Below are 26,208 nucleotides of genomic sequence, written 5' to 3' on the forward strand. Positions count from 1 at the left end.
TAGGTACATGCCAACAAGGTTCAATACTCCATATATCAAGTGTGAAGAAGGGGAGGGAGTGCAGATAAGACAGAGAGCCCACTCCTCCTCTCCTCCCTCGTTATTCATAACCATATCTATCTGTAAGAAAATTGCAAAACGAGGTGAATCCGCTTAATTTCGGAATCAATTAGTTTTTTTAGGACATTTTTTGTAATGGAAATTTTTTTTGCCGAAATTTTTTTAGATCTATAAAATAGTGTTTCATGATGTTTTCTTCTAAAATTACAGTTCTGACAGATTCGCAATGTACGGAGAAAACAAATTAACGAAAACTTATCGTGCGATGGTATTTTAGGATTTTTTATTGGGATTCAAGGAGAAAAATAAGAATTTGTAGACAAGAGTTTTTTAATTTTAGATTCATTTTTTATTTTGTTATGAGACATGCAAAAATGCAGTGGAGAAATTTAAAAATTTTACGCCCCAACATTTCTACAGAGAAAAAATCAGGAGATTGTTTTGTGTAAAAATAAAAATTTACTAATCTTTGTCCTTCAACAGAGCGGAAAAAGTTTTTCCATCATAAAAATCATTGGTTCGAGATCGCAACAAATCTATTCACATTCAGAATTTTACTAGATATCGATTTAATATTTAATAAAATAAGGTTTCCGAAAGTCCAAACAATTTTAATTAATTATTTATAAACAACGAATGTGCGACAAAATAATTCCGTGCAAATTGTAATTTCAATGACGCACAATATAGATGATTTTTTTCAAATTTTTCCCACGCAATTTAATTAACAAATTTGATGAGTGAAAATGGTTGAATCTATAGTGTGGTCTATACCAAACTGTAAACAAAAATCCTTCAGTAATAATTATCGAGAATTATAACTTTCTTTGATATTTGTTATAAATGTCCCTTATTTTCTAGATTTTTAAGGGTTACGAAATTCAGAGACTCACGTATGAAAAAATCCAATAGAAAATCTTAGCGAGTTTGCTAGAAAATTCTAATGAATTTTCGTTACAATTCTATTTGTTTTTTGCGCTGATTCTGTTAGATATTTGACAGAAAAAAATCAATAGATTTCGATTTTTTTGTCCCAATTTTTCTCTGAGATCTTTCCTATTAAAATAATAGGGCTCGAATTTTCTAAGTTTTTTCCACTATATTTTATTTTGTTTTGCGCTACAGGATGCGAGTGAAAAAACCTAGAAAATACATTCCCAAATATTCTTAGCAAATTCATAGAAAAATCGAAATCGACTGACTTTTCTATATCAAATGCCTCATAGTCAGCGCTAAAAACAAATAGAATTTTAACAATAATTCCCCAGAATTTTCATAGAATCCCAACAGAATTTCTAGAAAATTCCAATAGAACTTTCTAGAAAATTCTCTCAGTTTCTCTATTGAATTTTTGCATGTATATTCTTACTGGAAACGAGATGATTTTTCTCTGCAATAGGAGACGGTGTGCCTGTATCGCCCACCTAAGGGAAAATGCCAGTTTTATATTTTATATTTCAACTTGAGTATAAAAAACGTATTTGTGAGACTTCTTTAACTATTGAACTCGTTATTCTCGAAGTGTAGACGCCTAGTTCTCCTTAGAATCCACAAAATTGATTGAAAATAAAAGAGAAAGCCTATTGAGCGGTACTACCCGCTATCGGGTAATATCGCTCGGCACGATTCCAATGCCGCTCATAGAGTTTTGCGTGTATCGCTCGCGCCGCAACCTAACCTGCACTCGAGTGCTGTCGAGCATCTACGTGGCCGATCCTATGAGCGGTATTACCGGCTCCGCTCGGCGTCAACAAAATTGTTGATAATTATTGACATGAGTGGAGTTTTGAGTTCGAATTGGTCTCAAATTACGCGTGAAAGTACCACGAATCGAATAACCACAGTTTAATATGAGAATTCAGCGTTTGAAACTATCAAAAACCTTAATTGAAAGTCCCCAAATTTTGCACTGTAAAGACCTCAAAACTTCGTTACGTGTTTTTTCATATTTAAAGTGGTAAATAAAGTGAAATTTTTCCGACAATCACATCCTATCATCAAATTCTTCATGATCAGGAACAGAAAGGAATTTTCAAGTTGATGGTTGTGGAGAAAATCGGGTGAGCGGTATTACCCGCTGAGCGGTACAGGCACACCCTCCCCTATGCATGAAAAACGATACATCAAACTTACATAATTTTAAATATCAGTAAACGTAAAAAATCGAGAATTCCAATAAAAATTCTCACATAAATCCGTAATGAATTCCCCCTTTAAATCACTGCAACCAATTCACTAATCAAATTTAATTACACCACCACGAGAAAAATGCCAAGTTCTCCCCTGAACCATTCAAATCCCTCGGGCATTGAAACACCAGCCTGGGAAACTACACTGACTCTCTAAGACAGTGCAGCCAGGATACAGTGGATTGCAGTCGAATAATTTTGGTAACAGTGCCCTGCGGAAATTCAAATTAGGGATAACGACGTCGTGGAAGGGAATGGACGATAACGGGCGTGAGATAACGGGGGCCACATCGACTGCGGAGAGGATGGAAGAAAGTGTAGTGGCACGTTTGGGGGGAGCGAGAGGGTTGAATTGAGGGGGTTAAACTACTCACCTAGGCGTGATCCAGCGGTCTTTCATGCAAAGGAGACGACAGGGCAGGTGGGGCGGGGGGAGTGGATTGAGTATATACGAGGATGCGACTTGCCAGGTTGCAATAATTGAGATAGGGGCCACGAGACCGAACCCCCACGTATAAGCCTTTCACAATTCTAAGCGACAATCAGCCGACTGGAGATAAGAGGTTATTACAAAGTGTAATTCAAGCGTGATCCGATGGTTAATATGTATTCACTTGCATCAGTATTTTCAGGGATTTTGGGAAATTGTTTGAGGACGGTCTGAGCAGGAATAGCCGTATTCATATATCATATTCCGATTACAGGTCTAAATATTACGGAACCATTACATTACGGTAAAAAATATTACGCAACTAGTGGATTGGGCTGTTGGTCGCTCGCTGCGCTCGCTCCCATTGCGGGTGGGTTGGTAGCGGATGTATTCATGTGGGTCTGACCCGTCGGACGGGTCGCACCAACAACTTCCCGATATTATTATTCCTCCCATTTTGACTAAAAGAATCCTTTTCAACTCTCAATACTCTGTTTATTTATTCATGAGAAACCCTTGTCTGAGCGATTTTCAAACTTTCCTCCAGGGAATTTTGGAAAAACCACTGGAAAAATCACTGGAGTTTCAGAAAATCCTAGATAAATCACTAGAGTGATTGACTCTAGTGATATCCTGATGTTGACAATGCCAATCACGTCATTTATACAGGAGAAATACTTATCTTAGCCATTTTCAAACATTTCTCCAGGAAAATTTGGAAGAACTACTGGAGCGAATCACTCCAAAATCTAATCAGGTCTAAGTTACATGAAGACGTATCGATTGGAGAAAAAAAAAGTTAAATCGGACCATTCGTTCACGAGAAATCGTTGACCAAAATTTTGACCACATACGTACAAAGTAACACACATACATACATACACACACACACACACACACACACACACACATNAGGAAAATTTGGAAGAACTACTGGAGCGAATCACTCCAAAATCTAATCAGTTCTGAGTTACATGAAGACGTATCGATTGGAGAAAAAAAAGTTAAATCGGACCATTCGTTCACGAGAAATCGTTGACCAAAATTTTGACCACATACGTACAAAGTAACACACATACATACATACACACACACACACACACACACATACACACACCCACAGACATTTGGTTAAAAACTATCGAGGAACATTAGAAACCCCTTGAAACGTGGAGATATCATGGAAAATCGATTTTTCATTTTCGGGGGCATTACAATAACTTCTCTGCCCGGGAAGTTAAAAATATTACGGGACAAAATATTACGCAGAACATTACTACGAGACAAAACATTATTGAACCATAATATTACCGTAGATAAAGGTACACGGAGAGAAATACTCAATAAAAATTACCAGAAAAAAGACGTAAAAATTACGTTTCGAAACGTAATCTGGGAGCGAAGTAAAATTCAATAAAAAGTGTCAATCGTCATGTAAATTCTACGATCTGTTCCGTAAAAATTACTCATCTGTCCGACGCCTCACGGCCAGCCATGGGTCACCGTGAGGGGGAGATTTTAACAACACGTTCCGTAATTTTTCCGGAACTTTTCGTAAAAATTCTTAAACATCCAAGAATTTTCATGTTCTGAGGCATAATAAGTCTTGAAGTTTCTGTTAGATTTTACAACTTCCAGAAAAATTACGTGACTTTTTCGTATTTTTTCGGTAACAGACCCGAAAATTTACTGAACGTTTCAGATTTATTCTCTTATATTCCTATAGAAATTCACTGAAAACGATTCTCGCTTGCGGATTACGTAAAATGTTCCGTAATTTTTCTTGAATATTTCTCTCCGTGATGGAATCAAGGACAAACCTTTATCCACTCCATTAGGAATTCCCCGAGAGTCAAATCGATACAATAATAGCCCAACACCAAAAAATATGATCCGAGGTCAGTTACCATTGATTACTCAACAGGTGTATGAGTTGGTACTATTATATTAATCCCCCACACCAAAATAAAATTCCCTCAAACATTCACACACAACACCGAAGATTCTTCAACAAAAGTGAGTTATATCGGAATGCTCGACACGGGTGATAAAAAATGATATAAATAACGGAAAATAATAATGAATAAGAATGGTGGTAATAATTAGAAAAATAATAATGAATAATAATACAATTTAATTTAACACAACTATCAAAATTCAATAATTTGCAAATGGAAATTATATTCATTGAATGATCAAAAAGCAGTACAAAAACGTTGTAATATTACTTCCAATGAGAAGTTAATAAATGCCCTAGCGGGAGAAGGAAATGTACCGTTATGTGTAGGACTAGCTAAGATAGAAAGAGTGTTGAGAGATTACAGCGAAAAGAAATTTTAAGAAACTAGAAATTGCGAAAGTGCTCAAATTGTGATATTGTGATATTACCATCATTTGTTACACCGTAAAGACATTATTGACAAAAACAATTTATTGGAGTGTTATGGAGATATTTGTTGATTGGCTTGTGTAGATGTAAAACTGTAACGGTAGCATCAAGGAAATAAAGTATTCTATTCTACTTCCAATGATAAAAACGACCAATAATAATTAGACCTGTAACATTTTGGATCGTAATATTATTTACCGTAATATTATGGCGTAATATTATTTACCGTAACATTTAAACCGGATACCCATATTTCCCGCGTAAACAAATTTCACTTTCGAATATCTCCCAGAGATTCTTGGAAGAATCTTCGGGTGTTTATGTGAAAAATCTTCTTGGTGATCCAAAAAGATTCTTCAGAAGACAAAATCTTTCAGAGAAAACTTCGAAAGAAAACCTTTGTTCACCATTTATCTGAATGTATAAAGGTCAAGTATTTCCGTTGAAAATTGTTTGTATCCCGTACGTTGAGAATTTTCTACAAAAAAAAATCTCGAAGACCTTTCAGAAAATATACGGTTTCTCTACAACATTGAAAGTAGAATTTCCTCAAATTTTCACCTCTGAGGGTTCATCAATAAATAATTCCGGGAAAGTTATTCATGATAACACCACTGGCATTCATCGACTAAATTGGCCAGGGGCCTCAGCGAGTTTTTCTTGAAAGAATAGCTGTGTTTTTGCTGCATTGACCTATAGGATCCAGCTTAGACTACAAGCACAGCTGGTGGTCCGTGATAACAGAAGTTTCAAGGTGATCCAACAGAGTTCTTTGTGCATTATCTCCGTGGATTAAAGTGAAGAAATTTTTTTCAGCGGTTGGGGCGGTCTTGTGAAGGTTGAATGCAAGATTTATGAATTGAATTTGAAATGAAAGGCTTTTCAAAATTTTGGATGAAAGGAATTTTTGGGGTTTTATTAACAGTATTCATGGAGGGGAATGACAGAGGTGAAAAAGTTTTAGGGTTCGAATAGAAAAATGTCAAATAAAAAATTTTATTTCGTTCAAATGCATCGTTTCTTTTCTTGAAAAATTAATTTAAAAATGTATGGGAATAGGTTCAATGAACATTATTCATTCCCTTCACTCGCCTTCTCCATTTCCAACGGCGAAGGAGGGAATTTGATTGAGAATTTCCAGGCTAGGAGATACACTCTCCCATCACGTTCATACGTCGATATCTGTTTTACACTCCGGCTTAACGACTACGAGTGTCAAGAATTGTAGAAGACATACAAACGAAAATTGGGAGAACTGTAAGTGTATTGAGTTTAATTCGATTAGCTACATGGAGGGATTCGGAGAGACATTGATACAGTTAACTGTCTCAAGTTTGATTCCAGGGAACCAAATACACTGAAATACAATTAGAGTCGAGACGAACAAGATGTTGGAGAAACGAAGAAGTGGAGAAGAATTACTTGTTCTATTTACGGAAAATAAAAATACAAATGTTGAAATTTATCGATGGTAGGTCTGTTTAAAATGACAAAATTTTCATAACAAAATTTTTAAATATTTTCTGTCGGTTCAATATCGAGATTCAAATTCAGGCTTGCAAAGTTCAAGTAATAAAATCATTGTAAAATGTCCGGAAACTGAGGATGAAATGGGACCCAAACAGTGTTGTCACTGGTAACAATAGCCTACGCAAACTGGAGGCCGTTGATTTAAAAAACAGATTAAAATATAATTTAAGGAACTTCTGCAGCAAATTTTAGGGCTATGGAGTGGGGGGAAATATTACAGGTTCCGAGACGCCGCCGCATCCTTTGAAAAAAAAATAATGAAATGACGAAATGTTCACGGGTGTATTGAAATTTCGTCATTTGGGTTTCAGTGCTCTTATGATTCATGATGAATTAATTCCAAATAATTTTTATTCCAAAATATTATTTATCCGAATTTTTTTATAAATGAAAATTTTCATGAGAGATTTGACAACGACCGATTTTTGTTCGACGCAGTTGGTATTCTTGTGTCCCGATAAAATCCTATACTGTACTATAGAATCTATAGTACATGCCTTGACGGAGTTCACACGATGGCCTCCATAAACCCAAACTGGAGACCATTGATGTAAACAATAATTAAAAATATAATTTAATGGATTAATTTTTTAAACTCATCAAAGTTTAATAATCTCGCTAATGACTCCTTCCATCAGCCAAAAACATTGATAAATCTCTCCCAAAATTGAATATCAATTACAGTATTGACAAATGTCTTCTGAAATTTTCACCTAAAACTCTTCCCCTCCGCAATAAATCCACAATGACGAGAGCAATCCAAATTTGATTGATCCCATTCTACCTCTTCACCGCCGAGATTGATGGAAATAACTCGCATAATCCCCGCAATCTGGCCCGAATGTTCGACACAAATAATGCTGGAGTGAGTTACCCTCACTTCCGCAGGAAAGGGAAATGAGGGGTTTATCTTTACAGCTACTCGACGACGTCTTCCCCTTCGCATAAAACTCGATTAAACTCGCATTACAAATTTTACGAGTTGAGGACGGTTCTGCAAACCTCTGTGACGTCTTCATGGCTCGTGGAGAGTGGTATCGAAGGTGTGACGGTAAATGGGGATGAAGGGACGTGAAGTTCTCGAGTCCTGTACTTGCGGAGGGAAATGTCCGCAGTCACACTGCACTAGTTTCATTAAGAGACTACTTGGTGAAAAGTAGAGTCGGCCCGGGTGTGGGCAGACGCGGGTGGATATCAAGAAAAACATGTCTCATTAACAAATTAAGTTATTGTGACTATTTAGGGAAGAATACAATTATCCGGATATTATTACTACTTTTGTACCAAAAGTTTTGTTCTTAATTTGTTAATTTCGGAACATCATTTTAGTTTCAAGAAGGACGTCCGAGGATGGGGATGAAAATGAAAACATTTATTTAATTGTTATTTTGAATAGATTCAGCAGCGAAGTGGTAAAACGGTATAAGTCAATTTTGACTATTGACCAGTTTTTTATAAATATCTCGGAATCTAAGGGAGATGGCAAAATTTTTGTTAAAACCTTTTTTGTAGAACCGATTGAGAGCTATTACAAATGTAATTACAAAAATTTCGCTATCTCCGTTTGATTCGGAGATATTCCTCAAAAACTCAACTGGGAGATAAGTCCACTTAAACGGGTTTAGCACTTCGCTACTAAATTTAAATTTATAGTTGAGGACGGTTCTGCAAACCTCTGTGACGTCTTCATGGTTCGTGAAGAGTGGTATCGAAGGTGTGACGGTAAATGGGGATGAAGGGACGTGAAGTTCTCGAGTCCTGTACTTGCGGAGGGAAATGTCCGCAGTCACACTGCACTAGTTTCATTAAGAGACTACTTCCTTGGTGGAAAGTAGAGTCGGCCCGGGTGTGGGCAGACGCGGGTGGATATCAAGAAAAACATGTCTCATTAACAAATTAAGTTATTGTGACTATTTAGGGAAGAATACAATTATCCGGATATTATTACTACTTTTGTACCAAAAGTTTTGTTCTTAATTTGTTAATTTCGGAACATCATTTTAGTTTCAAGAAGGACGTCCGAGGATGGGGATGAAAATGAAAACATTTATTTAATTGTTATTTTGAATAGATTCAGCAGCGAAGTGGTAAAACGGTATAAGTCAATTTTGACTATTGACCAGTTTTTTATAAATATCTCGGAATCTAAGGGAGATGGCAAAATTTTTGTTAAAACCTTTTTTGTAGAACCGATTGAGAGCTATTACAAATATAATTACAAAAATTTCGCTATCTCCGTTTGATTCGGAGATATTCCTCAAAAACTCAACTGGGAGATAAGTCCACTTAAACCGGTTTACCACTTCGCTACTGAATTTAAATTTATAGTTGGACTTCTTACGAAAAATATCCTTTCCTTTCTAAATAAAAGATTGTACAATATCTCGAACCGAATGAGTACAATTGTCTTGCAAAAAAAGCCTAATAAAGGGGCATCGACACTACTAGACCATAAATTTATTAAAAAATACAATCGACAAATGTTATTTGAAAAATATTTTATTGATTCCGTAATTCCGTTATGATTTTTGTAATGAGCAATTTCATGAAAAAATGTCACAAGATATTTTTAACAGACAATTAGAGATGCAAATGCGTCACATGACCCGTCATATGACTTATCAAGAAAAAATGACAGTCATTTTTCATCTATATAGATGAAACTTTTTTTTTTCTCTGTCAATTTTCAGTTGAATTCCTTTTGTATTGGCCTAATCCGCATTTTGAAATGGAAATCACGTTTTTTTTCCATCCATATAGATGAAACTATTTTGTTTTATTCATGACCGTCACAAATTGGAAATTAGTTATGACCGTCATTGTACAACTATATAGATGGTTTGACAACAATTTGGTTACAAATGATTTGTGACAATCATTTGTAGTTGGAAAATTTGTGCGTCACAAGACCCTCACAAGACCGTCATTTTTTGGTCATATGACGCGATATAAAAAATGACGGTCATTTTGCATCTCTACGGACAATTCCTCCAGCTAATAAAAAACTCGTGACATTTTCCCCTAGCCCCATTCCCTCCTGAGATATCACCATAGAAATCATTGACCCAAAACCTCGGAGTTGATCAAGACATCTTGGACGCGGTCCTCGGCGCATAAATCCATGTACATAAGGTGGTAGATACTCCACATATACACCGGTAGTGCAGGTACTTGTTGGAGCAAGTCCCACGTGAATTTAGAGCGGTGGTACCCCGAGCATTAGGACCACAAGGCAATAACCACTCGGTGGAGGTTTATGCTGGTGTATCGTGGTTGGCCCGTTGGGCGAGCGCCCGTTGCACGCCAACAATTTCGTTAATTATCCAACAAAAACACCGGGCCAAGTCTCACGGTACCCAAAGATATACCCAGGATGTTCCCATTTTTTCTTCTAATTTTCCTGTCCTTTTTTTCTCGAGGTAGATACATGGAATTTTACTATTATTGGCTCAATTGATCACTGTTAAAACTGAAGATTGATAAAAACTATGACTTCATAATGAGAATTTTCCATCATTTTTTTCTCAATTTTTAAAGTTTATTTATTTTATGTAATTTTTATTTATTTATTTTTTCAATTTCTCCGGGGAAAGTTTTAGTTTCTCCAGAGATATTTGACACTTACTAGGATTACTCTCAGCATTGGGAATATTACCACCGAAATTTCACCCAAAAAAATTATTCCTGATTTTAAGATTTTCAAAGGTCTTGAAATAAGAGTTTCAACATTCTTAGGAGTCTGAAATTGTTAAGGATATGCAAATACTTTGGCTATTGTTTTTCTACTGAAATGTTTTCAGTTCTGATGTTCCACTGTTGCAGTGGAACATCAGAACTTTCATTGGAGCACCATTTGACCCTAAATTACCGGACATTTTACAATAATTTTATTATTTAAATTTTACAGGTCTGAATTTGAATTTCACCATTAAACCGTTAGAAAACATGTTAAAAATCTGAAAACAAAATTAGAAAGTTTATTTTTCGACGATGATTGATGAAATGATTGAAAAATTGCAATTTTTAAAAATTAGGAGCATTTTCTATAAATAATTTATGAATAATCAATTTTCTACCATAAAAATAATTTTTTCGGAATTATAAAAAATTCCAAATAGCATAGGCCCTCAACTTCCACCGAAATAATTCCTTAAAATAATGAAAAATACTGTTGATTGTCACCAAATATGTTATTATTATTATTATTGCATTTTCAGGATTGTTGTCAGCAAAAATTAGTGACAAAATCGCTGGATTCCATGATTTTCTGACTCGATCCCTAAAAACCAAAACTTATTCTGCCTCTATGCACGGACGAAAAAATGTAATAGAAAAAACTATCGAATTCATTACGAAATTCTATAAAATTTCTATTGAACTGTTCTATTAGTTTTTGGCCGATTCTATTGAAATGTTCAATAGAAAATATTCAGTAGAAAAAGTCAATAGAATTCAATTTTTCTATATAACTTATTCTATTGAGATATTTTCTATAGAATTTTTTCGGCTCAAATTTTCTAAGTTTCTTCGTGTGATTTTCGTGATGAGAAGAAAAGAAAAATAGAATGAAAAAAATTTAGAAAATTTGAGTCGAGCAAATTCTATAGAATATATATGAAAAAAATTTGTTATATAGAAAAATTGAATTGTGTTAACTTTTTCTGTTGAAAAAACCTATCGAATTAAATTTAACTTGAAAAAAAATTTTTAATTATTAAATTTTTTCATGCGTGTAATTCTATGGATAATCATATCCATTTGTCCGTTTACTAATGATTCATCAGCAGAAGCAAAAAATGTGCAATAATCGTCTCGGTTTTCTCAAAAAAAACTCCTATTTTTATTCGAATTCAATCAGAAATGGAATTGTTCACAATTCTGGACCCCTTCTTTTGCTCAACAGGTCAAGACGCAGGAATGGTGCTGTCTCCATTGATTGGAATAATCGTGGGAGCTCTCGTGACACTCGTCCTCATAGTTTTCGTTGTTGTCGTGAGGGCACGGAGAGAACGAATATCCAAACCACGTCACGAAAAACCCGCTGAACTGCGAGAAATACCGACGCAGCAGTATCCCAACCAGAGTCCCCAGCAAACCGTTGAGACAGATCCAGACGTTATTCCGAACAAGTTTGGTAAGCAAAATCAATTTGGAAAATATCAGACCCTGAGGGGAGACGCAGAAGTAAAAGAGAATATTCAATAGGAAATACTTAATCCAAAAATCAATAGATTATGTATTCTTCCTTTTCCATTGAAAACTCGAAGTTGAGAAATTTCTCTAGAAATAATTTCAGTGAAAAAAGTTCTATAAAAAAACAAAATCTATTGATTTTTCGATAAAATCTATGCCATCGAATATTTTTATTTTAAAAAAATGCATTCATTTATTTATTTCAGGATTTCTTTGTCTTTATTTCTATACTAGAGGGCGACACCCCTTGCTCGCTTCGCTCGCCAACCCCCGTATTTCTCCCACCTTAATCTGACCCTCGCGACCCTCATTACACCCCTCGTTACCCTTATTTTAACCCTGGCGACCCTTAGTCTGGCCCTTGGTTTTTGACCCCCACGTCTCTTATTTGGACCTTTACTCTGACCCTTGTGACCCTTAATCTGATCCACATAACCCTCAATCTGACCCCTGTGACCCTTATTTGGACGCTCACTCTGTCCCTCAATCTGACCCTTGTGCCCCTTAATCTAACACTCTCGTGACCCTTATTTTGACCCTCATAACCCTTGAAACCCTTAATTTCGAAGTCTTAATTTCGACTACCAAATTTTTATCTCCAAAACCCGATTTGGATTTTTATGATACAGAGATTTCTTTATTTCTTTATTTTTTATTTATTCATTCGTTCATCTATTTATTCATTCATTCATCTATTTATTTATTTATTTCTGTTTCAGAAGGGCACCTCGTCGAAGTCAGTCCCCCCAGCTACCCAGTGGGCTACCCAAGTGGCCACTGGGTGACACCGGGTCCAACCCCAAGCATCGACGAGCTCTGTCACAAGTTCACTGGTCGTCCCACAGAGCTGAGACTCCCTTCAAGAAGCACAATACCAACTCTCTCGAACGCATCAATCACAGGTGTTGTGGTTGGTGCAGGCCAAGGTGTCTTCGTCGCCGGTGAATGTTTGGACGGTGAGGCTATCAAAAGACGGTTAATGGCCAACAGACTTCCCGAAAGCTGTGTCTAAACTCTCGAAAAATTGAGGGAAAAATATTAATTAGTCGAAAAAAAAAAATTCAAGAACTTTTCCGAATGAATTCAACGATTTTTCGTCGTTTTCGTCGAGTAAGAAGGATAAATGTGATTCAATGTATGGAAAAATCTGATTGAAGTGCTCTATGAGAAATTCTATAGGCTGATATAAAAGGGATTCGAACAAATCTATATAGATTCTATAGACTCTATAGCATCTATCGATTCTATAGCATCTGTAGATTCTATAGAATGTAGATTTTATAGCGTCTGTGGATTCTATAGATTCTATAGCATCTATATATTTTCTATAGATTCTATAGGTTTTATAGATTTTATAGATTCCATAAATTATGTGGCTTCTATAGGTTCTATACATTCTATAAACTATACAGGTTCCATGGGCGCTGTAGATTCCATACATGATTTTTGATCCCCTACAGAAGAATAATGTTTATAAGAGAATTGAAGAAAAACATTTTTCTACAGAACTTATAGACTCATTCTGTAAATAAATTGTTCTGTAGGAAATTCTATAGATTGGCATCAGAAGAATGCGAACAATTTTCTAGAATGACTAATCTGGGTTGGGCGCTATAGAATATGCAAATTCTATAGACTCTATATTATCTATATATTATAGATAATCTGTACGGAATTTTTCTATGAACAGAAGGCTGCCTAAAAAATTATCCGGACAAAGCATTCCTTTACAGAACCCATAGACTCATTTTCTAGGGAAATTATTCTATAGAAAATTCTATAAGTTTTTCTAGAAAAAATGGAACACTTCTATAGAAAATATTCAAGATCCTATAGATTCTATACATTCAGGACTGAAGTTTGGCTTGTCTATAAGAAATCATCTGATAAATAAAAGGATAATTTTTGTAGGACAATCCGAACAGAACATTCTTTCACAGATTCTATAGACCCATTTTTATAACAATTGTTATATAGGACATTCTATAGTTTGTTCTGAAAAAAATTGGAACAATTCTATAGGAAATGGATGGGATCCTGTAAATTCTAAAGTTTCCATAGATTCTGTTAATTCCATGAATCCTATACATTCTATAGATTCTGCAGGGAAGTTTGAATTTCCTACAGAAAATCGTCGAATAAACAGAGGAATAATTTTTATAGAATCTGAACGAAACATTTTTTCACCGAATCTATAAACCCGTTTTGTAATTTAATTGTTCTATAGACAATTTTGTGAGTTACCTCCGAAGAAATTCGAACAGTGCTATAGAAAATGCGTAGGATCCCATATTCTCTGCACAGAAATTTGTATTATCCATGAGAAATCATCCCATAAACAAAAAATAGTGTTTATAAAAAATATGGACAAACATTTTCGAACAGAATCTATAGACCGATTTTCCAAAACAACATCTATAGAATTTCTCCTAGAAAATCTTATGAGAAAGTTTTTCATACGTGTATAAACCTCGATTATTATTCGGGTCAGGGTGACCTGGGGGTGAGTGCTTTGCTCCAGTGAGCCACAATTCCATTCGATACTCTGAAAAGCTACCACAAACCAATTATGTAACCCAGACCCATTCTCAATTCGAATTTTTCCACGAAATACGTGATAGGAGAGTTTGGATTTCTCAACGCTCACACACACTTGGCTCAGCATCGAGGAAGATTAATGGTGGAGGCGCGTTAAACATTGTGAGCAATCGGAGAAATTGGGAGACAGATGGAATGGGTTCGAAGTCAAAAGTGAGAGAAGCTTGATGTCTTGGGTAATTTACTTGAGGTCTGGGAGTTCTTGTGATTCTGTTGGGGGGGAATGTCGATACTGCGATTAACGAATGAACATTGATCCGACGGTGTGGGAGGGGCGAGGGGGAGGGGGTGAAGATTGGAGTGAAGAGAAGGAGTGAAACGTAATTGAAGAATTGATAGGTTTTCGAGCAATTACGGAATTATCTCACATTATTGGAAATTTTCGGGAGATCCTTTGAAAATTTTTATCGAGTGACTTTCGCTGCAATTGCAAAGCATTTTTTTCAGTGGATACTCGTTATTTGAGGGATGAATCAATAGCAACAATAAATTTCAGTGCATTATTCCATGAAAATTAATAGAAATCATGGAATATTGGGTGATATTCTTGGATTTTCAATCAATTGAGACTTGTTTGAAATGGTTTGATGATGTTTCGAATTTTTTTTTTCTATGATTTTTTGCTCCCTCAATCGAATTCAATGTCGCTTTGATTAACTTCCGAGATAATTACGTAATTAACAAATAAGAAGTATTGATGAAACTCTGTTTGTTAATTGTGAATGTAAATTCTGAAATTTCAAGCCTTTTTTCAATTAAAAATCACTGTTTGAGGAAAAAATCAATGAAAACTATAAGTTTCAGTTGAATTATTCTATAAAAATTAATGGAAATCATGAAAACTATTAATTTCAACTGATATTAATTTAATCAATTGATATTCTCGGAGTACTAATTAATTAAAATTTCATGTATTGAACTTTTAGATTTCATGCTTTTTGCCTCTTCAATCAAATTCAATGTCGATTCAATTAATTTCAGAGATAATTACGTAATTAACAAAAGAGAGGTATTGATGACACTCTGTTTGTTAATTTGTCAATTATCTCCATAATAACTACATTGTTTATGTAAATTCTGAAATTTCAAGCCTTTTTTTCAATTAAAAATTTACTATTTAAAGGAGTAATCAATGCATACTACACATTTAACTTCAATTATTCCATAAAAATGAATAAAAATGATGAAAAATTAGGTGATATTCTTGGATTTTCAATCGATTGAGCCGTCATTTTTTGAACTTTTTCATTTCATTAGTTTTGCCTCCTCAATCGAATTCAATATCAATCTAATTAATTTCCCAAATAATTACGTAATTAATAAAAGTGAAACGTTAATGTAAGTCTGTTGATTAATTGCTAAAAAATCGTGACTTCCGCCCAAATTTCAAGGCTTTTTTTTCCATTGAAAATTCACTATTTGAGGAAAGAATCAATGAAAACTATAAGTTTCAGTTGAATTATTCTATAAAAATTAATGGAAATCATGAAAACTATTAATTTCAACTGATATTAATTTAATCAATTGATATTCTCGGAGTACCAATTAATTAAAATTTCATGTATTGAACTTTTAGATTTCATGCTTTTTGCCTCTTCAATCAAATTCAATGTCGATTCAATTAATTTCAGAGATAATTACGTAATTAACAAAAGAGAGGTATTGATGACACTCTGTTTGTTAATTTGTCAATTATCTCCATAATAACTACATTGTTTATGTAAATTCTGAAATTTCAAGCCTTTTTTTCAATTAAAAATTTACTATTTAAAGGAGTAATCAATGCATACTACACATTTAACTTCAATTATTCCATAAAAATGAATAAAAATGATGAAAAATTAGGTGATATTCTTGGATTTTCAATCGATTGAGCCGTCATTTTTTGAACTTTTTCATTTCATTAGTTTTGCCTCCTCAATCGAATTCAATATCAATCTAATTAATTTCCCAAATAATTACGTAATTAATAAAAGTGAAACATTAATGTAACTTTGTTGATTATAATTGCTAAAAAATCGTGACTTCCGCCCAAATTTCAAGGCTTTTTTTTCCATTGAAAATTCACTATTTGAGGAAAGAATCAATGAAAACTATAAATTTCAGTTGAATTATTCTATAAAAATTAATGGAAATCATGAAAAATATTAATTTCAACTAATATTGATTTAATCAATTGATATTCTTGGATTATCAATTAATTAAAACTTCATGTTTTGAACTTTTAGATTTCAGGCTTTTTGCCTCCTCAATCAAATTCAATGTCGATTCAATTAATTTCAGAGATAATTACGTAATTAACAAAAGAGAGGTATTGATGACACTCTGTTTGTTAATTTGTCAATTATCTCCATAATAACTACATTGTTTATGTAAATTCTGAAATTTCAAGCCTTTTTTTCAATTAAAAATTTACTATTTAAAGGAGTAATCAATGCATACTACACATTTAACTTCAATTATTCCATAAAAATGAATAAAAATGATGAAAAATTAGGTGATATTCTTGGATTTTCAATCGATTGAGCCGTCATTTTTTGAACTTTTTCATTTCATTAGTTTTGCCTCCTCAATCGAATTCAATACCAATCTAATTAATTTCCCAAATAATTACGTAATTAATAAAAGTGAAACGTTAATGTAAGTCTGTTGATTAATTGCTAAAAAATCGTGACTTCCGCCCAAATTTCAAGGCTTTTTTTTCCATTGAAAATTCACTATTTGAGGAAAGAATCAATGAAAACTATAAATTTCAGTTGAATTATTCTATAAAAATTAATGGAAATCATGAAAAATATTAATTTCAACTAATATTGATTTAATCAATTGATATTCTTGGATTATCAATTAATTAAAACTTCATGTTTTGAACTTTTAGATTTCAGGCTTTTTGCCTCCTCAATCAAATTCAATGTCGATTCAATTAATTTCCGCGATAAGTACGTAATTAACACAAGAGAGGTATTGATGAAATTTTGTTGATTAATTGTTAAATTATCTCCATAATAACTACATTCCTGATCGATCTTGAAGTTCTCCACAAAAAACCGTTTTCGGTATTTTCCCTCAAATCCACAGAATTCACAAGGTAATTCCACATTCATAATCCAATGAGAAACAAACCTATTACGTTTCACTGAAATTACTCCTCCCCAGGTTTCTTCAACTTCCTTTCCCTCAAAAGCACCAGATGTCATGAGCGCAGAGGTGGGAGAATGTATGAGTGACTTGGTGGAGAATAGAAGGAAAATTGTTGGGGCGAAATGAATTTAGGAAGTGCCATGTGACAAAGTGTAAAAAGAAAATTACTTTCTTCTTTTTTTGGTGAAACCGCATTCCCTCGGGTTTTTTTCCCTCCACAATTTTTTCCCCATTTCAGTGGTTTCCCAGCGACAAAAAAGTGTTCATAAATTTCTCAAGATTTTTCCTTCAAGTGTAAAATAATTTTTGACCATTTTTTCCCTTAAAAATCGTTTTCTTTTCAAGTTCTTCTAATTTTCGAAGGGAAAATCGTTATAAAAAATTGTTGTTGAAGGAAGTGGGGTCTGAGATGACTCCAGAGGAATTCAGTGATGATGTTGAATGATAAAAGAAGTGGAACAATGACTGATCGTGGATTTACGTCAGTGTAAAACCGAAGAATGACAATTTTACGAGTGAAAACTGGTTAGTAATTTAGGTATCATTAGAATATTGTTGTATATAATCGTTACGAGATATCGAACTGAATGAGACAACTCTGAGAAAAGACTAAAGACATTTTAATTAAGAGAAAAACACTCGTTGCATCCTTTTGGGCGATCGAAGCGTCAATATTCGATTGAAAATCGATAAAACAAAGAGTAAAATTGGGGCTAAATTGAGGATTTTGTTTGTAAATAGAACTTACTTGAGACTTGTTGACCTCTTGACGCCTTCATATCCGACTCCATATCGTCTCGAAATCACTTCATATGTATATAATATATAAAGTTTTAATTGTAATAAACTATTAACTGTCAAACTGCCACTTATTGTCTCTCATTTCAATCTTCCTCACTCTTTATTTTTTAATAAATTAATTAGCGTCTATTGCATATTTTTATCAATACTACTTATTTTTTGGAAAATGTTTTTTGAGTTTTTCAATTATCTGGTTAATGGGCGAGGCAAAATGCAGCATGGGAAAAACGCCTATTTGACGCAATTCTGAAAACTTTTTGTTTGTTTTTAGTAAAGGATCAAACGACTCTTGAAGACGTGCAGGATTAAGGGTCAAATGACCCTTCGTGGGCACTCTACTGTAACCCGCTCGATCATTAAGATCATTTTAGCTTCGGTTCCAAACGTTTTTGAAGGTCGTTTGACCCACAAAACCATTTGACCCTTAATTACAGACATTAGGAGTCGTTTGACCCACAATATCATTTGACCCTTAATTACCGACGTTCTCAAGGGTCGATTCACCATTTGACCTTCAACTCCAAACCTCCTTGAGGGTCGCTCGACCCTCAAGACCATTTGAACCTTAATTACAAACGTCGTTTGATCGTCAAAACCATTTGACCCTCAACTTCAAACGCTCTTAAGCATCCATTGACCCTCAAAACCATTTGACCCTTAATTCCAAATTTCCTTAAGGATTTTTTGAACCTTCAGACCATTTCCCCCCCAATTCCAAACGTCCTTAAGACTCGTTTGACCCTCAAGACCATTTGATCCTCACCTACAAACATCCTGAAAAGTGATTTCACCCTGGAAATCCTTTGATCCTCAATTTCAAACGTCTTTGAGGGTCGTTCGACCCTCAAGATCAGTTGACCCTCAACTTCAAGCGTCCTTCAACGTCCTTTGACACTCAAGATCATTTTACTCCCAATTACGAACATTTTTAAGAATGATTTGACCCCGGAAATCATTTGACCCTCAACTTCAAACGCTCTTAAGCATCCATTGACCCTCAAAACCATTTGACCCTTAATTCCAAATTTCCTTAAGGATTTTTTGAACCTTCAGACCATTTCCCCCCCAATTCCAAACGTCGTTAAGACTCGTTTGACCCTCAAGACCATTTGATCCTCAACTACAAACATCCTGAAAAGTGATTTCACCCTGGAAATCCTTTGATCCTCAACTTCAAACGTCTTTGAGGGTCGTTCGACCCTCAAGATCAGTTGACCCTCAACTTCAAGCGTCCTTAAACGTCCTTTGACACTCAAGATCATTTTACTCCCAATTACGAACATTTTTAAGAATGATTTGACCCTGGAAATCATTTGACCCTCAACTTCAAACGTCTTTGAGCGTCCTTTGACCCTCAAGGCTATTTGACCTTTAATTCCATCATTCTTAAGGATTGTTTCACCTTTAAGACCATTTCACCCTCAATTCCAAACGTCCTCGAGCGTCGTTTGACGCTCAAGACCAATTCATCCCCAATTACAAACATCCTTAAGGGTGTTTTGAAATCATTTAACCCTCAACTTCAAATGTCTTTGAAGGCTATTTAATCCTCAACACCATTTGACCCTCAACTAGAAACAACAAAAATTCGGAAGTGTTTTATTATTTCGCCCTGCTGTCCCCTAATTTTGTAGCAGATGGAAATTTCCCCCAGAATGAGCTTCTGACGTTTTCTCCATTCGATATTTACCGAGATAATTACACAATCATCAAATATTACATATTTAAATCGATGAAATGTATTTTCTAGCTGTGTTAACTGCTAAATTACCTCATTAACCATTTATTGCAAAATGTCAACAGATCTTTTTTATAGTCAATGAAATTTCCTACAAAAAATATCTCTCGCTTTTTTCTCTTAAAACCACCCCTCCGTAGATAATTTAGTAAATTCTCAAGAGAACATCGATCAACTCATCACTTTCCACCATTTTCACAATCAAATCTTCATTCAATTCATTTTCAATTCCCCGAATCGCCACGCAATATGATGAGAATTACCTCCAGAGGTGCCAAGTCGACAGTTTGATGTGGGTTTCTCGTTTCCCATTGTTTTTTTCCCGCTCGTCAATGTTTTCCTCCTCCCTCTTCCTTTTTATTCTGTATTTTCTATGCTTAGGAAATAAGGGATCGTGGAGACACCGGACGTAACACAGGGAGATAAGATGAGCCAGACGTTGACGTGTCGTGAGAATCGTTTAAGATGCAGCCCCTAGGAGATCTCCAGAGTGCTCTTGCTACTGTGGAAGAAGTGGAAAGAGGAAAAAAAATGAATAAAACTCGTGAGGAATTCTAATCTCGCAGTGTGGCATTCACCTTGTACTCCTGTCTCGAGAAGTCGTACTTCTCACATCTTCCCTCTTCCGTGGGGTTTCTTTTTCGCAGGAGATACGTTTTGTGGATGAAAATAAAATGATAAAAACGAAATAGGTGGGACATGTGGTAAATATATCTTTTACCATCAGCTACTGTGCTTTGAATATTTATTGGGAATTGGAAGCTAGTGGGTTTAGGGGAAAATGTCACGAGACATTTTTGGTGGAGAAGTTAGTGGACAACAAAGAGACTTTCGTAATAATATTAAATAAGAGATTTTGACCTTCTTGACTCCTGTGACCCTAAGAGCCCTAAAGACCTTTTCGTATTTTTTTGGGGTTGGTCATTATCGAGGAATTAATTTAACGATTCACAAAAACAGAAAGAAAATTGTTATGATTAAGGGGGGAAAATCCCTGCGAATAATTGTGAATTTGGCTTATTTTAACGGAATTTTCTCTAAAAATCAGAGAAAAAGGTGTTATTTTTCAATCATTTTTATTTAAACCTAGGGTAATTGATCCTTAAGGCCCTTTAGGAAACCTCCTTAAGGGTCATTTGACCCTTACGACCATCTGACCCTCAACTTCAAAAGTGCTGACGGGTCATTTGAACCTCAATTTCTTTATTTTCCTTAAGGGTCGTCAGACCCATAAATCCAAATGTCGTTGAGGGTCCATTTAACCCTTACGATTATTTAATTCCCAACGTCAAAAGTCCTTACGGATTGTTTGATCCCAAATTCAAACGTCGTTAAGGGTCGTTTGACCCTTCAGTGCATTTGACCCTCAACTCCCGATGTCCTTAAGGGGCGATAGACCCTCAGGACTATTCGACTCTCAAAGCCAAACGATCTTGAGGGTCATGTGACCCTTAAATCTAAACGTCCTTAACGCTCATTTGACACTTACGACCATTTGACTCTCAATGTCAAAGTCCTTACGGATTGTTTGACCCCCAAATCCAAACGTCTTTGAGGGTCACTTGACCCTTATGATTATTTGACTCTCAACGTCAAAAGTTCTTACAGATTCTTTGAGCTCAATTTCAAACGCCGTTAAGGGTCGTTTGACCCTTTAGGCCATTTGACCCGCAACTTCCAACGTTCTTAAGGGTCATTTCACCCTTACGACCATTTGACTCAACGTCAAAAGTCCTTATTGATTGTTTGACCCTGAAATCTAAACGCCGTTAAGAGTCGTTTGACCATTCAGTCCATTTGACCCTCAACCCCCGAAGCCCTTAAAGGTCGTTTGACCCCCCAGTCCATTTGACCCTTAAATCGAAACGTCCTGAGGGTCTTCTGACACGCAAAACATTACACTCTAAACTCCAAGCCACCTTAAGAATCCTTTGACCCTTACGACCGATTGACCCTCAACTTCAATCTCATCGATTTTGAACCAATTTCAAGAAAAATTTTCCCTAAAAATCGGAGAAAAAATTCCAACTCCCAGTCATTTCTATTTAAATATTACTGAGTACAATTGTACTCAATTTGAGACATATTTTTTTCTCAAGAACATCTCAAGTTCTCAAATTAAGTTCTCAAGTGATTATCCACAACAATTAATTGATAATTATCTCGTCTACAGAGAAAACGTTTGTCACTTTCCCCTAAACCCAACATTCACCAAGAAAGCCCCGAGCGATTGAATAGAATTTTTTAAAACATCCATAAAACCAAACAGCAAAACCATTTTTTTTCCCTCAATTTATTTCGTTGCATCGTCATCCTCAATCTCCCTGTCCGCCGGACACACAATATCTCGTATTTTTTTACAAAAAATACGAGATATAAACGTCGTTAAGAGTCGTTTGACCATTCAGTCCATTTGACCCTCAACCCCCGAAGCCCTTAAAGGTCGTTTGACCTCCCAGTCCATTTGACCCTTAAATCGAAACGTCCTGAGGGTCTTCTGACACGCAAAACATTACACTCTAAACTCCAAGCCACCTTAAGAATCCTTTGACCCTTACGACCGATTGACCCTCAACTTCAATCTCATCGATTTTGAACCAATTTCAAGAAAAATTTTCCCTAAAAATCGGAGAAAAAATTCTAACTCCCAGTCATTTTTATTTAAATATTACTGAGTACAATTGTACTCAATTTGAGACATATTTTTTTCGCAAGAACATCTCAAGTTCTCAAATTAGTTATTATCCACAACAATTAATTAATAATTATCTCGTCTACAGAGAAAACGTTTGTCACTTTCCCCTAAACCCAACATTCACCAAGAAAGCCCCGAGCGATTGAATAGAATTTTTTAAAACATCCATAAAACCAAACAGCAAAACCATTTTTTTTCCCTCAATTTATTTCGTTGCATCGTCATCCTCAATCTCCCCGTCCGCCGGACACACAATATCTCGTATTTTTTGTGACATTACCGTGGGTACAGTAATTAAAACATGCATGAGAGTCACGACAGCACGGTTGTACCCCTCGTAAACGTTATGGGTCATTTTATCAATGCGAGGCAGCTTCATCGTGAAAATAAATTTCATTATTCAGTTAGTACCCGGAGGGATCATTACCCGATCATTTGAATGAGTGAAGGGATTACTTGCTCGATCCCGGGGACGTCTGGGAGTACAGGAGCCACGGTAGCCATCACTCGGTAGTAGAGATTCTCGGTCTGACGGGAGTCGCCCCATATCCCCTCGGCGGACGTCCAGTAGATGAGGCCCGCGACTATCGACCCCTTCATCAGTAACTTCAGACCGGCGACGAGGTTCGAGGGACGGGGGTGGGCGGGCAAGGCTGACGGACAGTCTGACATCTGCGAAGTTAATTTAAAGTTGATTAGAATGTCATCGCGGACGGGGGAGAGAACGAAAAGTGAAATGAGCCGTGTTAAACATGACATTTTTGTTAATTAGGGAATTATCTGGGGAAGGAGTAGGTTCAAGGGAAAATATCGAAAGACACTTTTGGCAGAGAAAAACAGTTTTATTAAATGCATCCACAGGAATGATTTGTTAAAATTAATTCTAGTGTAAAAAATAGAAAATCAATGAAAATTGAGAAGGAAATTGCAAAAGGAAAATTGCAATTATTCGCAGGGCAATTTTATTGCAAGGAAATTGTTGATAAACGTTAGAGAATTTTTGTATTAATTAGGGAATTGTCTGAGGAAGGAAAATTAATAAAATTGAAGACAAAATTGTTGCGATTGAAGCAGAAAATCCCTGGGAATAATTGAAATTTTGCTATAAATCTAGTATAATTGGCATAGTTAATTAAAAAGTAAAATGAGACAAGTTAAATATGACATTTTCGTTAATTATTGGATTATCTGGGGAAGTGTTGAGTTTAAGAGGAAATGTCGAGAAACATTTTACACAGAAAAAGAAAATGTTCCCAAATGCACTTGGAGAAATGGTTTACTTAAATTAAATGCATTTTTTACATTTAATGAATTGTTTTTTCAGCATAAGTAAATGTTTCCTTAATCACGATCATGATTCACATGAAATAATTGCCAGGGCAAATGAATCATCAACTTAAATGTCATAGAAGATTTATTTGCTATGAATTACTTTCTTAATATTTTTTTCATTGGAGGCTACGCCCCTTGCTCGCTCCACTCGCCAACCTCGTGACTCTTATGACCCTTACGACGCTTACTCCGACCTTCGTGACCCTGATTCCGAACCTCGTGACCCTTAATCCGACTCTCGTGACCCTTATTCTGACCCTTACGACGCTTAATCCGACCCTCGTGACCCTTATTTTGGCCCTCATGACCTTGATTCTGAACCTCGTGACCCTTATTCTGACCCTTACGACGCTTAATCCGACCTTCGTGGCCCTTATTTTGGCCCTCACGACCTTGATTCTGAACCTCGTGACCCTTATTCTAACCCTCATTACCATTATTTTGACCCTCGTGACCCTTGTGACCCTTAATTATGGAGTCTTAATTTCGAGTACCAAATTTTTATCACCAGAAGTCGATTTGGATTTTTATAATATAGAGAGATACATTTTTTCATACGATAAAATCATTTTCATTGAAATAAAAATATAATTCAAATGTATCAGTTCTCTAGATGTATCAAGCATCTACAAAAAAAAATTCTCGTAAAATCAGTCGTTACCGGGATATATGAATTAAAAAAACAATGAATATTTAATTAATGATAAATTTTGTTCTCCATTTTAACGGAATTATGATTATCCTCGTTAAAATGAAAATGAATGTTGAATGTTGAATGTTAGTATTGATGGGAATTGAAGGACTGTTACACGAGGCATTGACACATCGTTGATAACATCACACCGAGGGAACTAATTCCGAATGAGGATACACTGGTATCACCCAGAATTCCCCGGGTACATTCACGAATTACAGTTGCCATCTGTCGTCCCTCTCACAACGAGGCGACGACGTGGGACAAGAGTATGACGACTGAATCCCTCCGAGACCACTTCTAGTTTTAGTTGGATAATGTGAGGAGGTGAGTGTCAGGTGGGGTTAAATATTTTGAGATTGCTTCAGGGGAAACATTCGTTATCAAGGAACTTCTTTAATTTCAGTCGGATTAGTTTGGAAATTTTTCTCGGATAACTAGGCTTGTAGAAGACGGGGATGGTCATATTTATGAATCATAATTACCGTTAAATTTTGAAGTATTCAATTAGTTAACATCACTCTTAAAATTTAATTATTTGAGTAATCATCCATTTTGATATTCAAATTTTTAACTATTTTATTAATCAGTCAAAAATTCAAAAATCCAAATAATTCCCGTTTTATGAGTGATAAAATTGAAAAGAAAATGAAAATTACTTTCGTAGCACATGTAGTCTCGTAAACCCTTCTGGAGCAGACCCTCACAGTGACAGGCCGGGGTGAGTTGTAAGCGTATGCACCACCCTTGACACAACTATTTAATTGCTCCTCATTCACTAGTTTCTCGAGCTTAATCGGGCGAGCACAGGTCTTCGGTTGCGCCAGATTAATCGTCCTGGCGACACTCTGCACACCGCGTTTCATTTCTCTTCCCCCAGACAATGGCGGAAAATGCTCAAATAAAAAAATATAAAAATTGGGACAAAGGAATTTCTTTTTTATCGCCAATGCATTGCAAACATTTCCATGAGAACAACTGAAATGACGTTAGCGGACAGTTCCGTCGATGTATTCCTTGTTTCAGACGTATCTGTCCATCGCTCCAGTTTTTTTAAGGACCTTTTTTTAGCGGACTCGATAAATTCACCCGAAATTTAACGCCCGCGCCTGTCGATTGTGATTCCCAATGCAAAATTCGTATGTCTCGTGGGTGTGACGGCAATGTCACTCACTTCATACCGTATATTTCATTTTTTTGTATTTTCGTAGCAGTTGAGGGGGGGGAGGGGACAATAAAGGGCCGAACTGATGGAGTTGTCAGGGGCGGAGGTGAATATTCTACAATCAAGAATATTTTTGGGATTTCGGGGTTTCGAGGGATTTGGTGATGAAAATTTTTGCGTGGTAATGCATGACATGTCTTGCATAACTTTCTTGTAGGAGTTTGAAAATACCCTAGTGGAAAAACCTAAGGCA

At 35.6% G+C, this 26,208-nt stretch overlaps 2 protein-coding genes across 2 annotated transcripts in view; one reads left to right on the top strand and one right to left on the bottom strand.

Moving 5' to 3' along the window:
- Positions 1-12,803, top strand: part of LOC107035956 (hemicentin-1) — a 222,807-nt gene extending 210,004 nt beyond the window's left edge. Inside the window, exons 13-14 of the mRNA XM_015253624.2 lie at positions 11,502-11,732; positions 12,511-12,803. Coding sequence (XP_015109110.2) covers positions 11,502-11,732; positions 12,511-12,803 — 524 coding nt within the window. The remainder of the gene's footprint in view (positions 1-11,501; positions 11,733-12,510) is intronic.
- Positions 12,804-22,969: 10,166 nt separating this feature from the next.
- Positions 22,970-25,656, bottom strand: LOC107035957. The gene is made up of 3 exons (XM_015253625.1): positions 25,450-25,656; positions 23,221-23,436; positions 22,970-23,137 (listed from the first exon to the last, which is right to left on the bottom strand). Exons 1-3 carry the CDS (start codon positions 25,654-25,656, stop codon positions 22,970-22,972), a joined length of 591 nt encoding a protein of 196 aa, XP_015109111.1.
- Positions 25,657-26,208: the final 552 nt, after the last annotated feature.

The sequence above is a fragment of the Diachasma alloeum genome, unplaced genomic scaffold (assembly GCF_001412515.2).
Source record: "Diachasma alloeum isolate Michigan unplaced genomic scaffold, Dall2.0 Dall_scaffold_00203, whole genome shotgun sequence".
Taxonomy (NCBI): Eukaryota; Metazoa; Arthropoda; class Insecta; order Hymenoptera; family Braconidae; genus Diachasma; species Diachasma alloeum.

Coding starts and splice junctions, on each gene's coding strand:
- LOC107035957 (XM_015253625.1), bottom strand. CDS start 25,656: ATGAAACGCGGTGTGCAGAGTGTCGCCAGGACGATTAATCTGGCGCAA. Junction 23,437..25,449: donor AGACTACATGTGCTACGAAA/GTAATTTTCATT, acceptor TTAACTTCGCAG/ATGTCAGACTGTCCGTCAGC. Junction 23,138..23,220: donor ACGTCCCCGGGATCGAGCAA/GTAATCCCTTCA, acceptor TTCACGATGAAG/CTGCCTCGCATTGATAAAAT.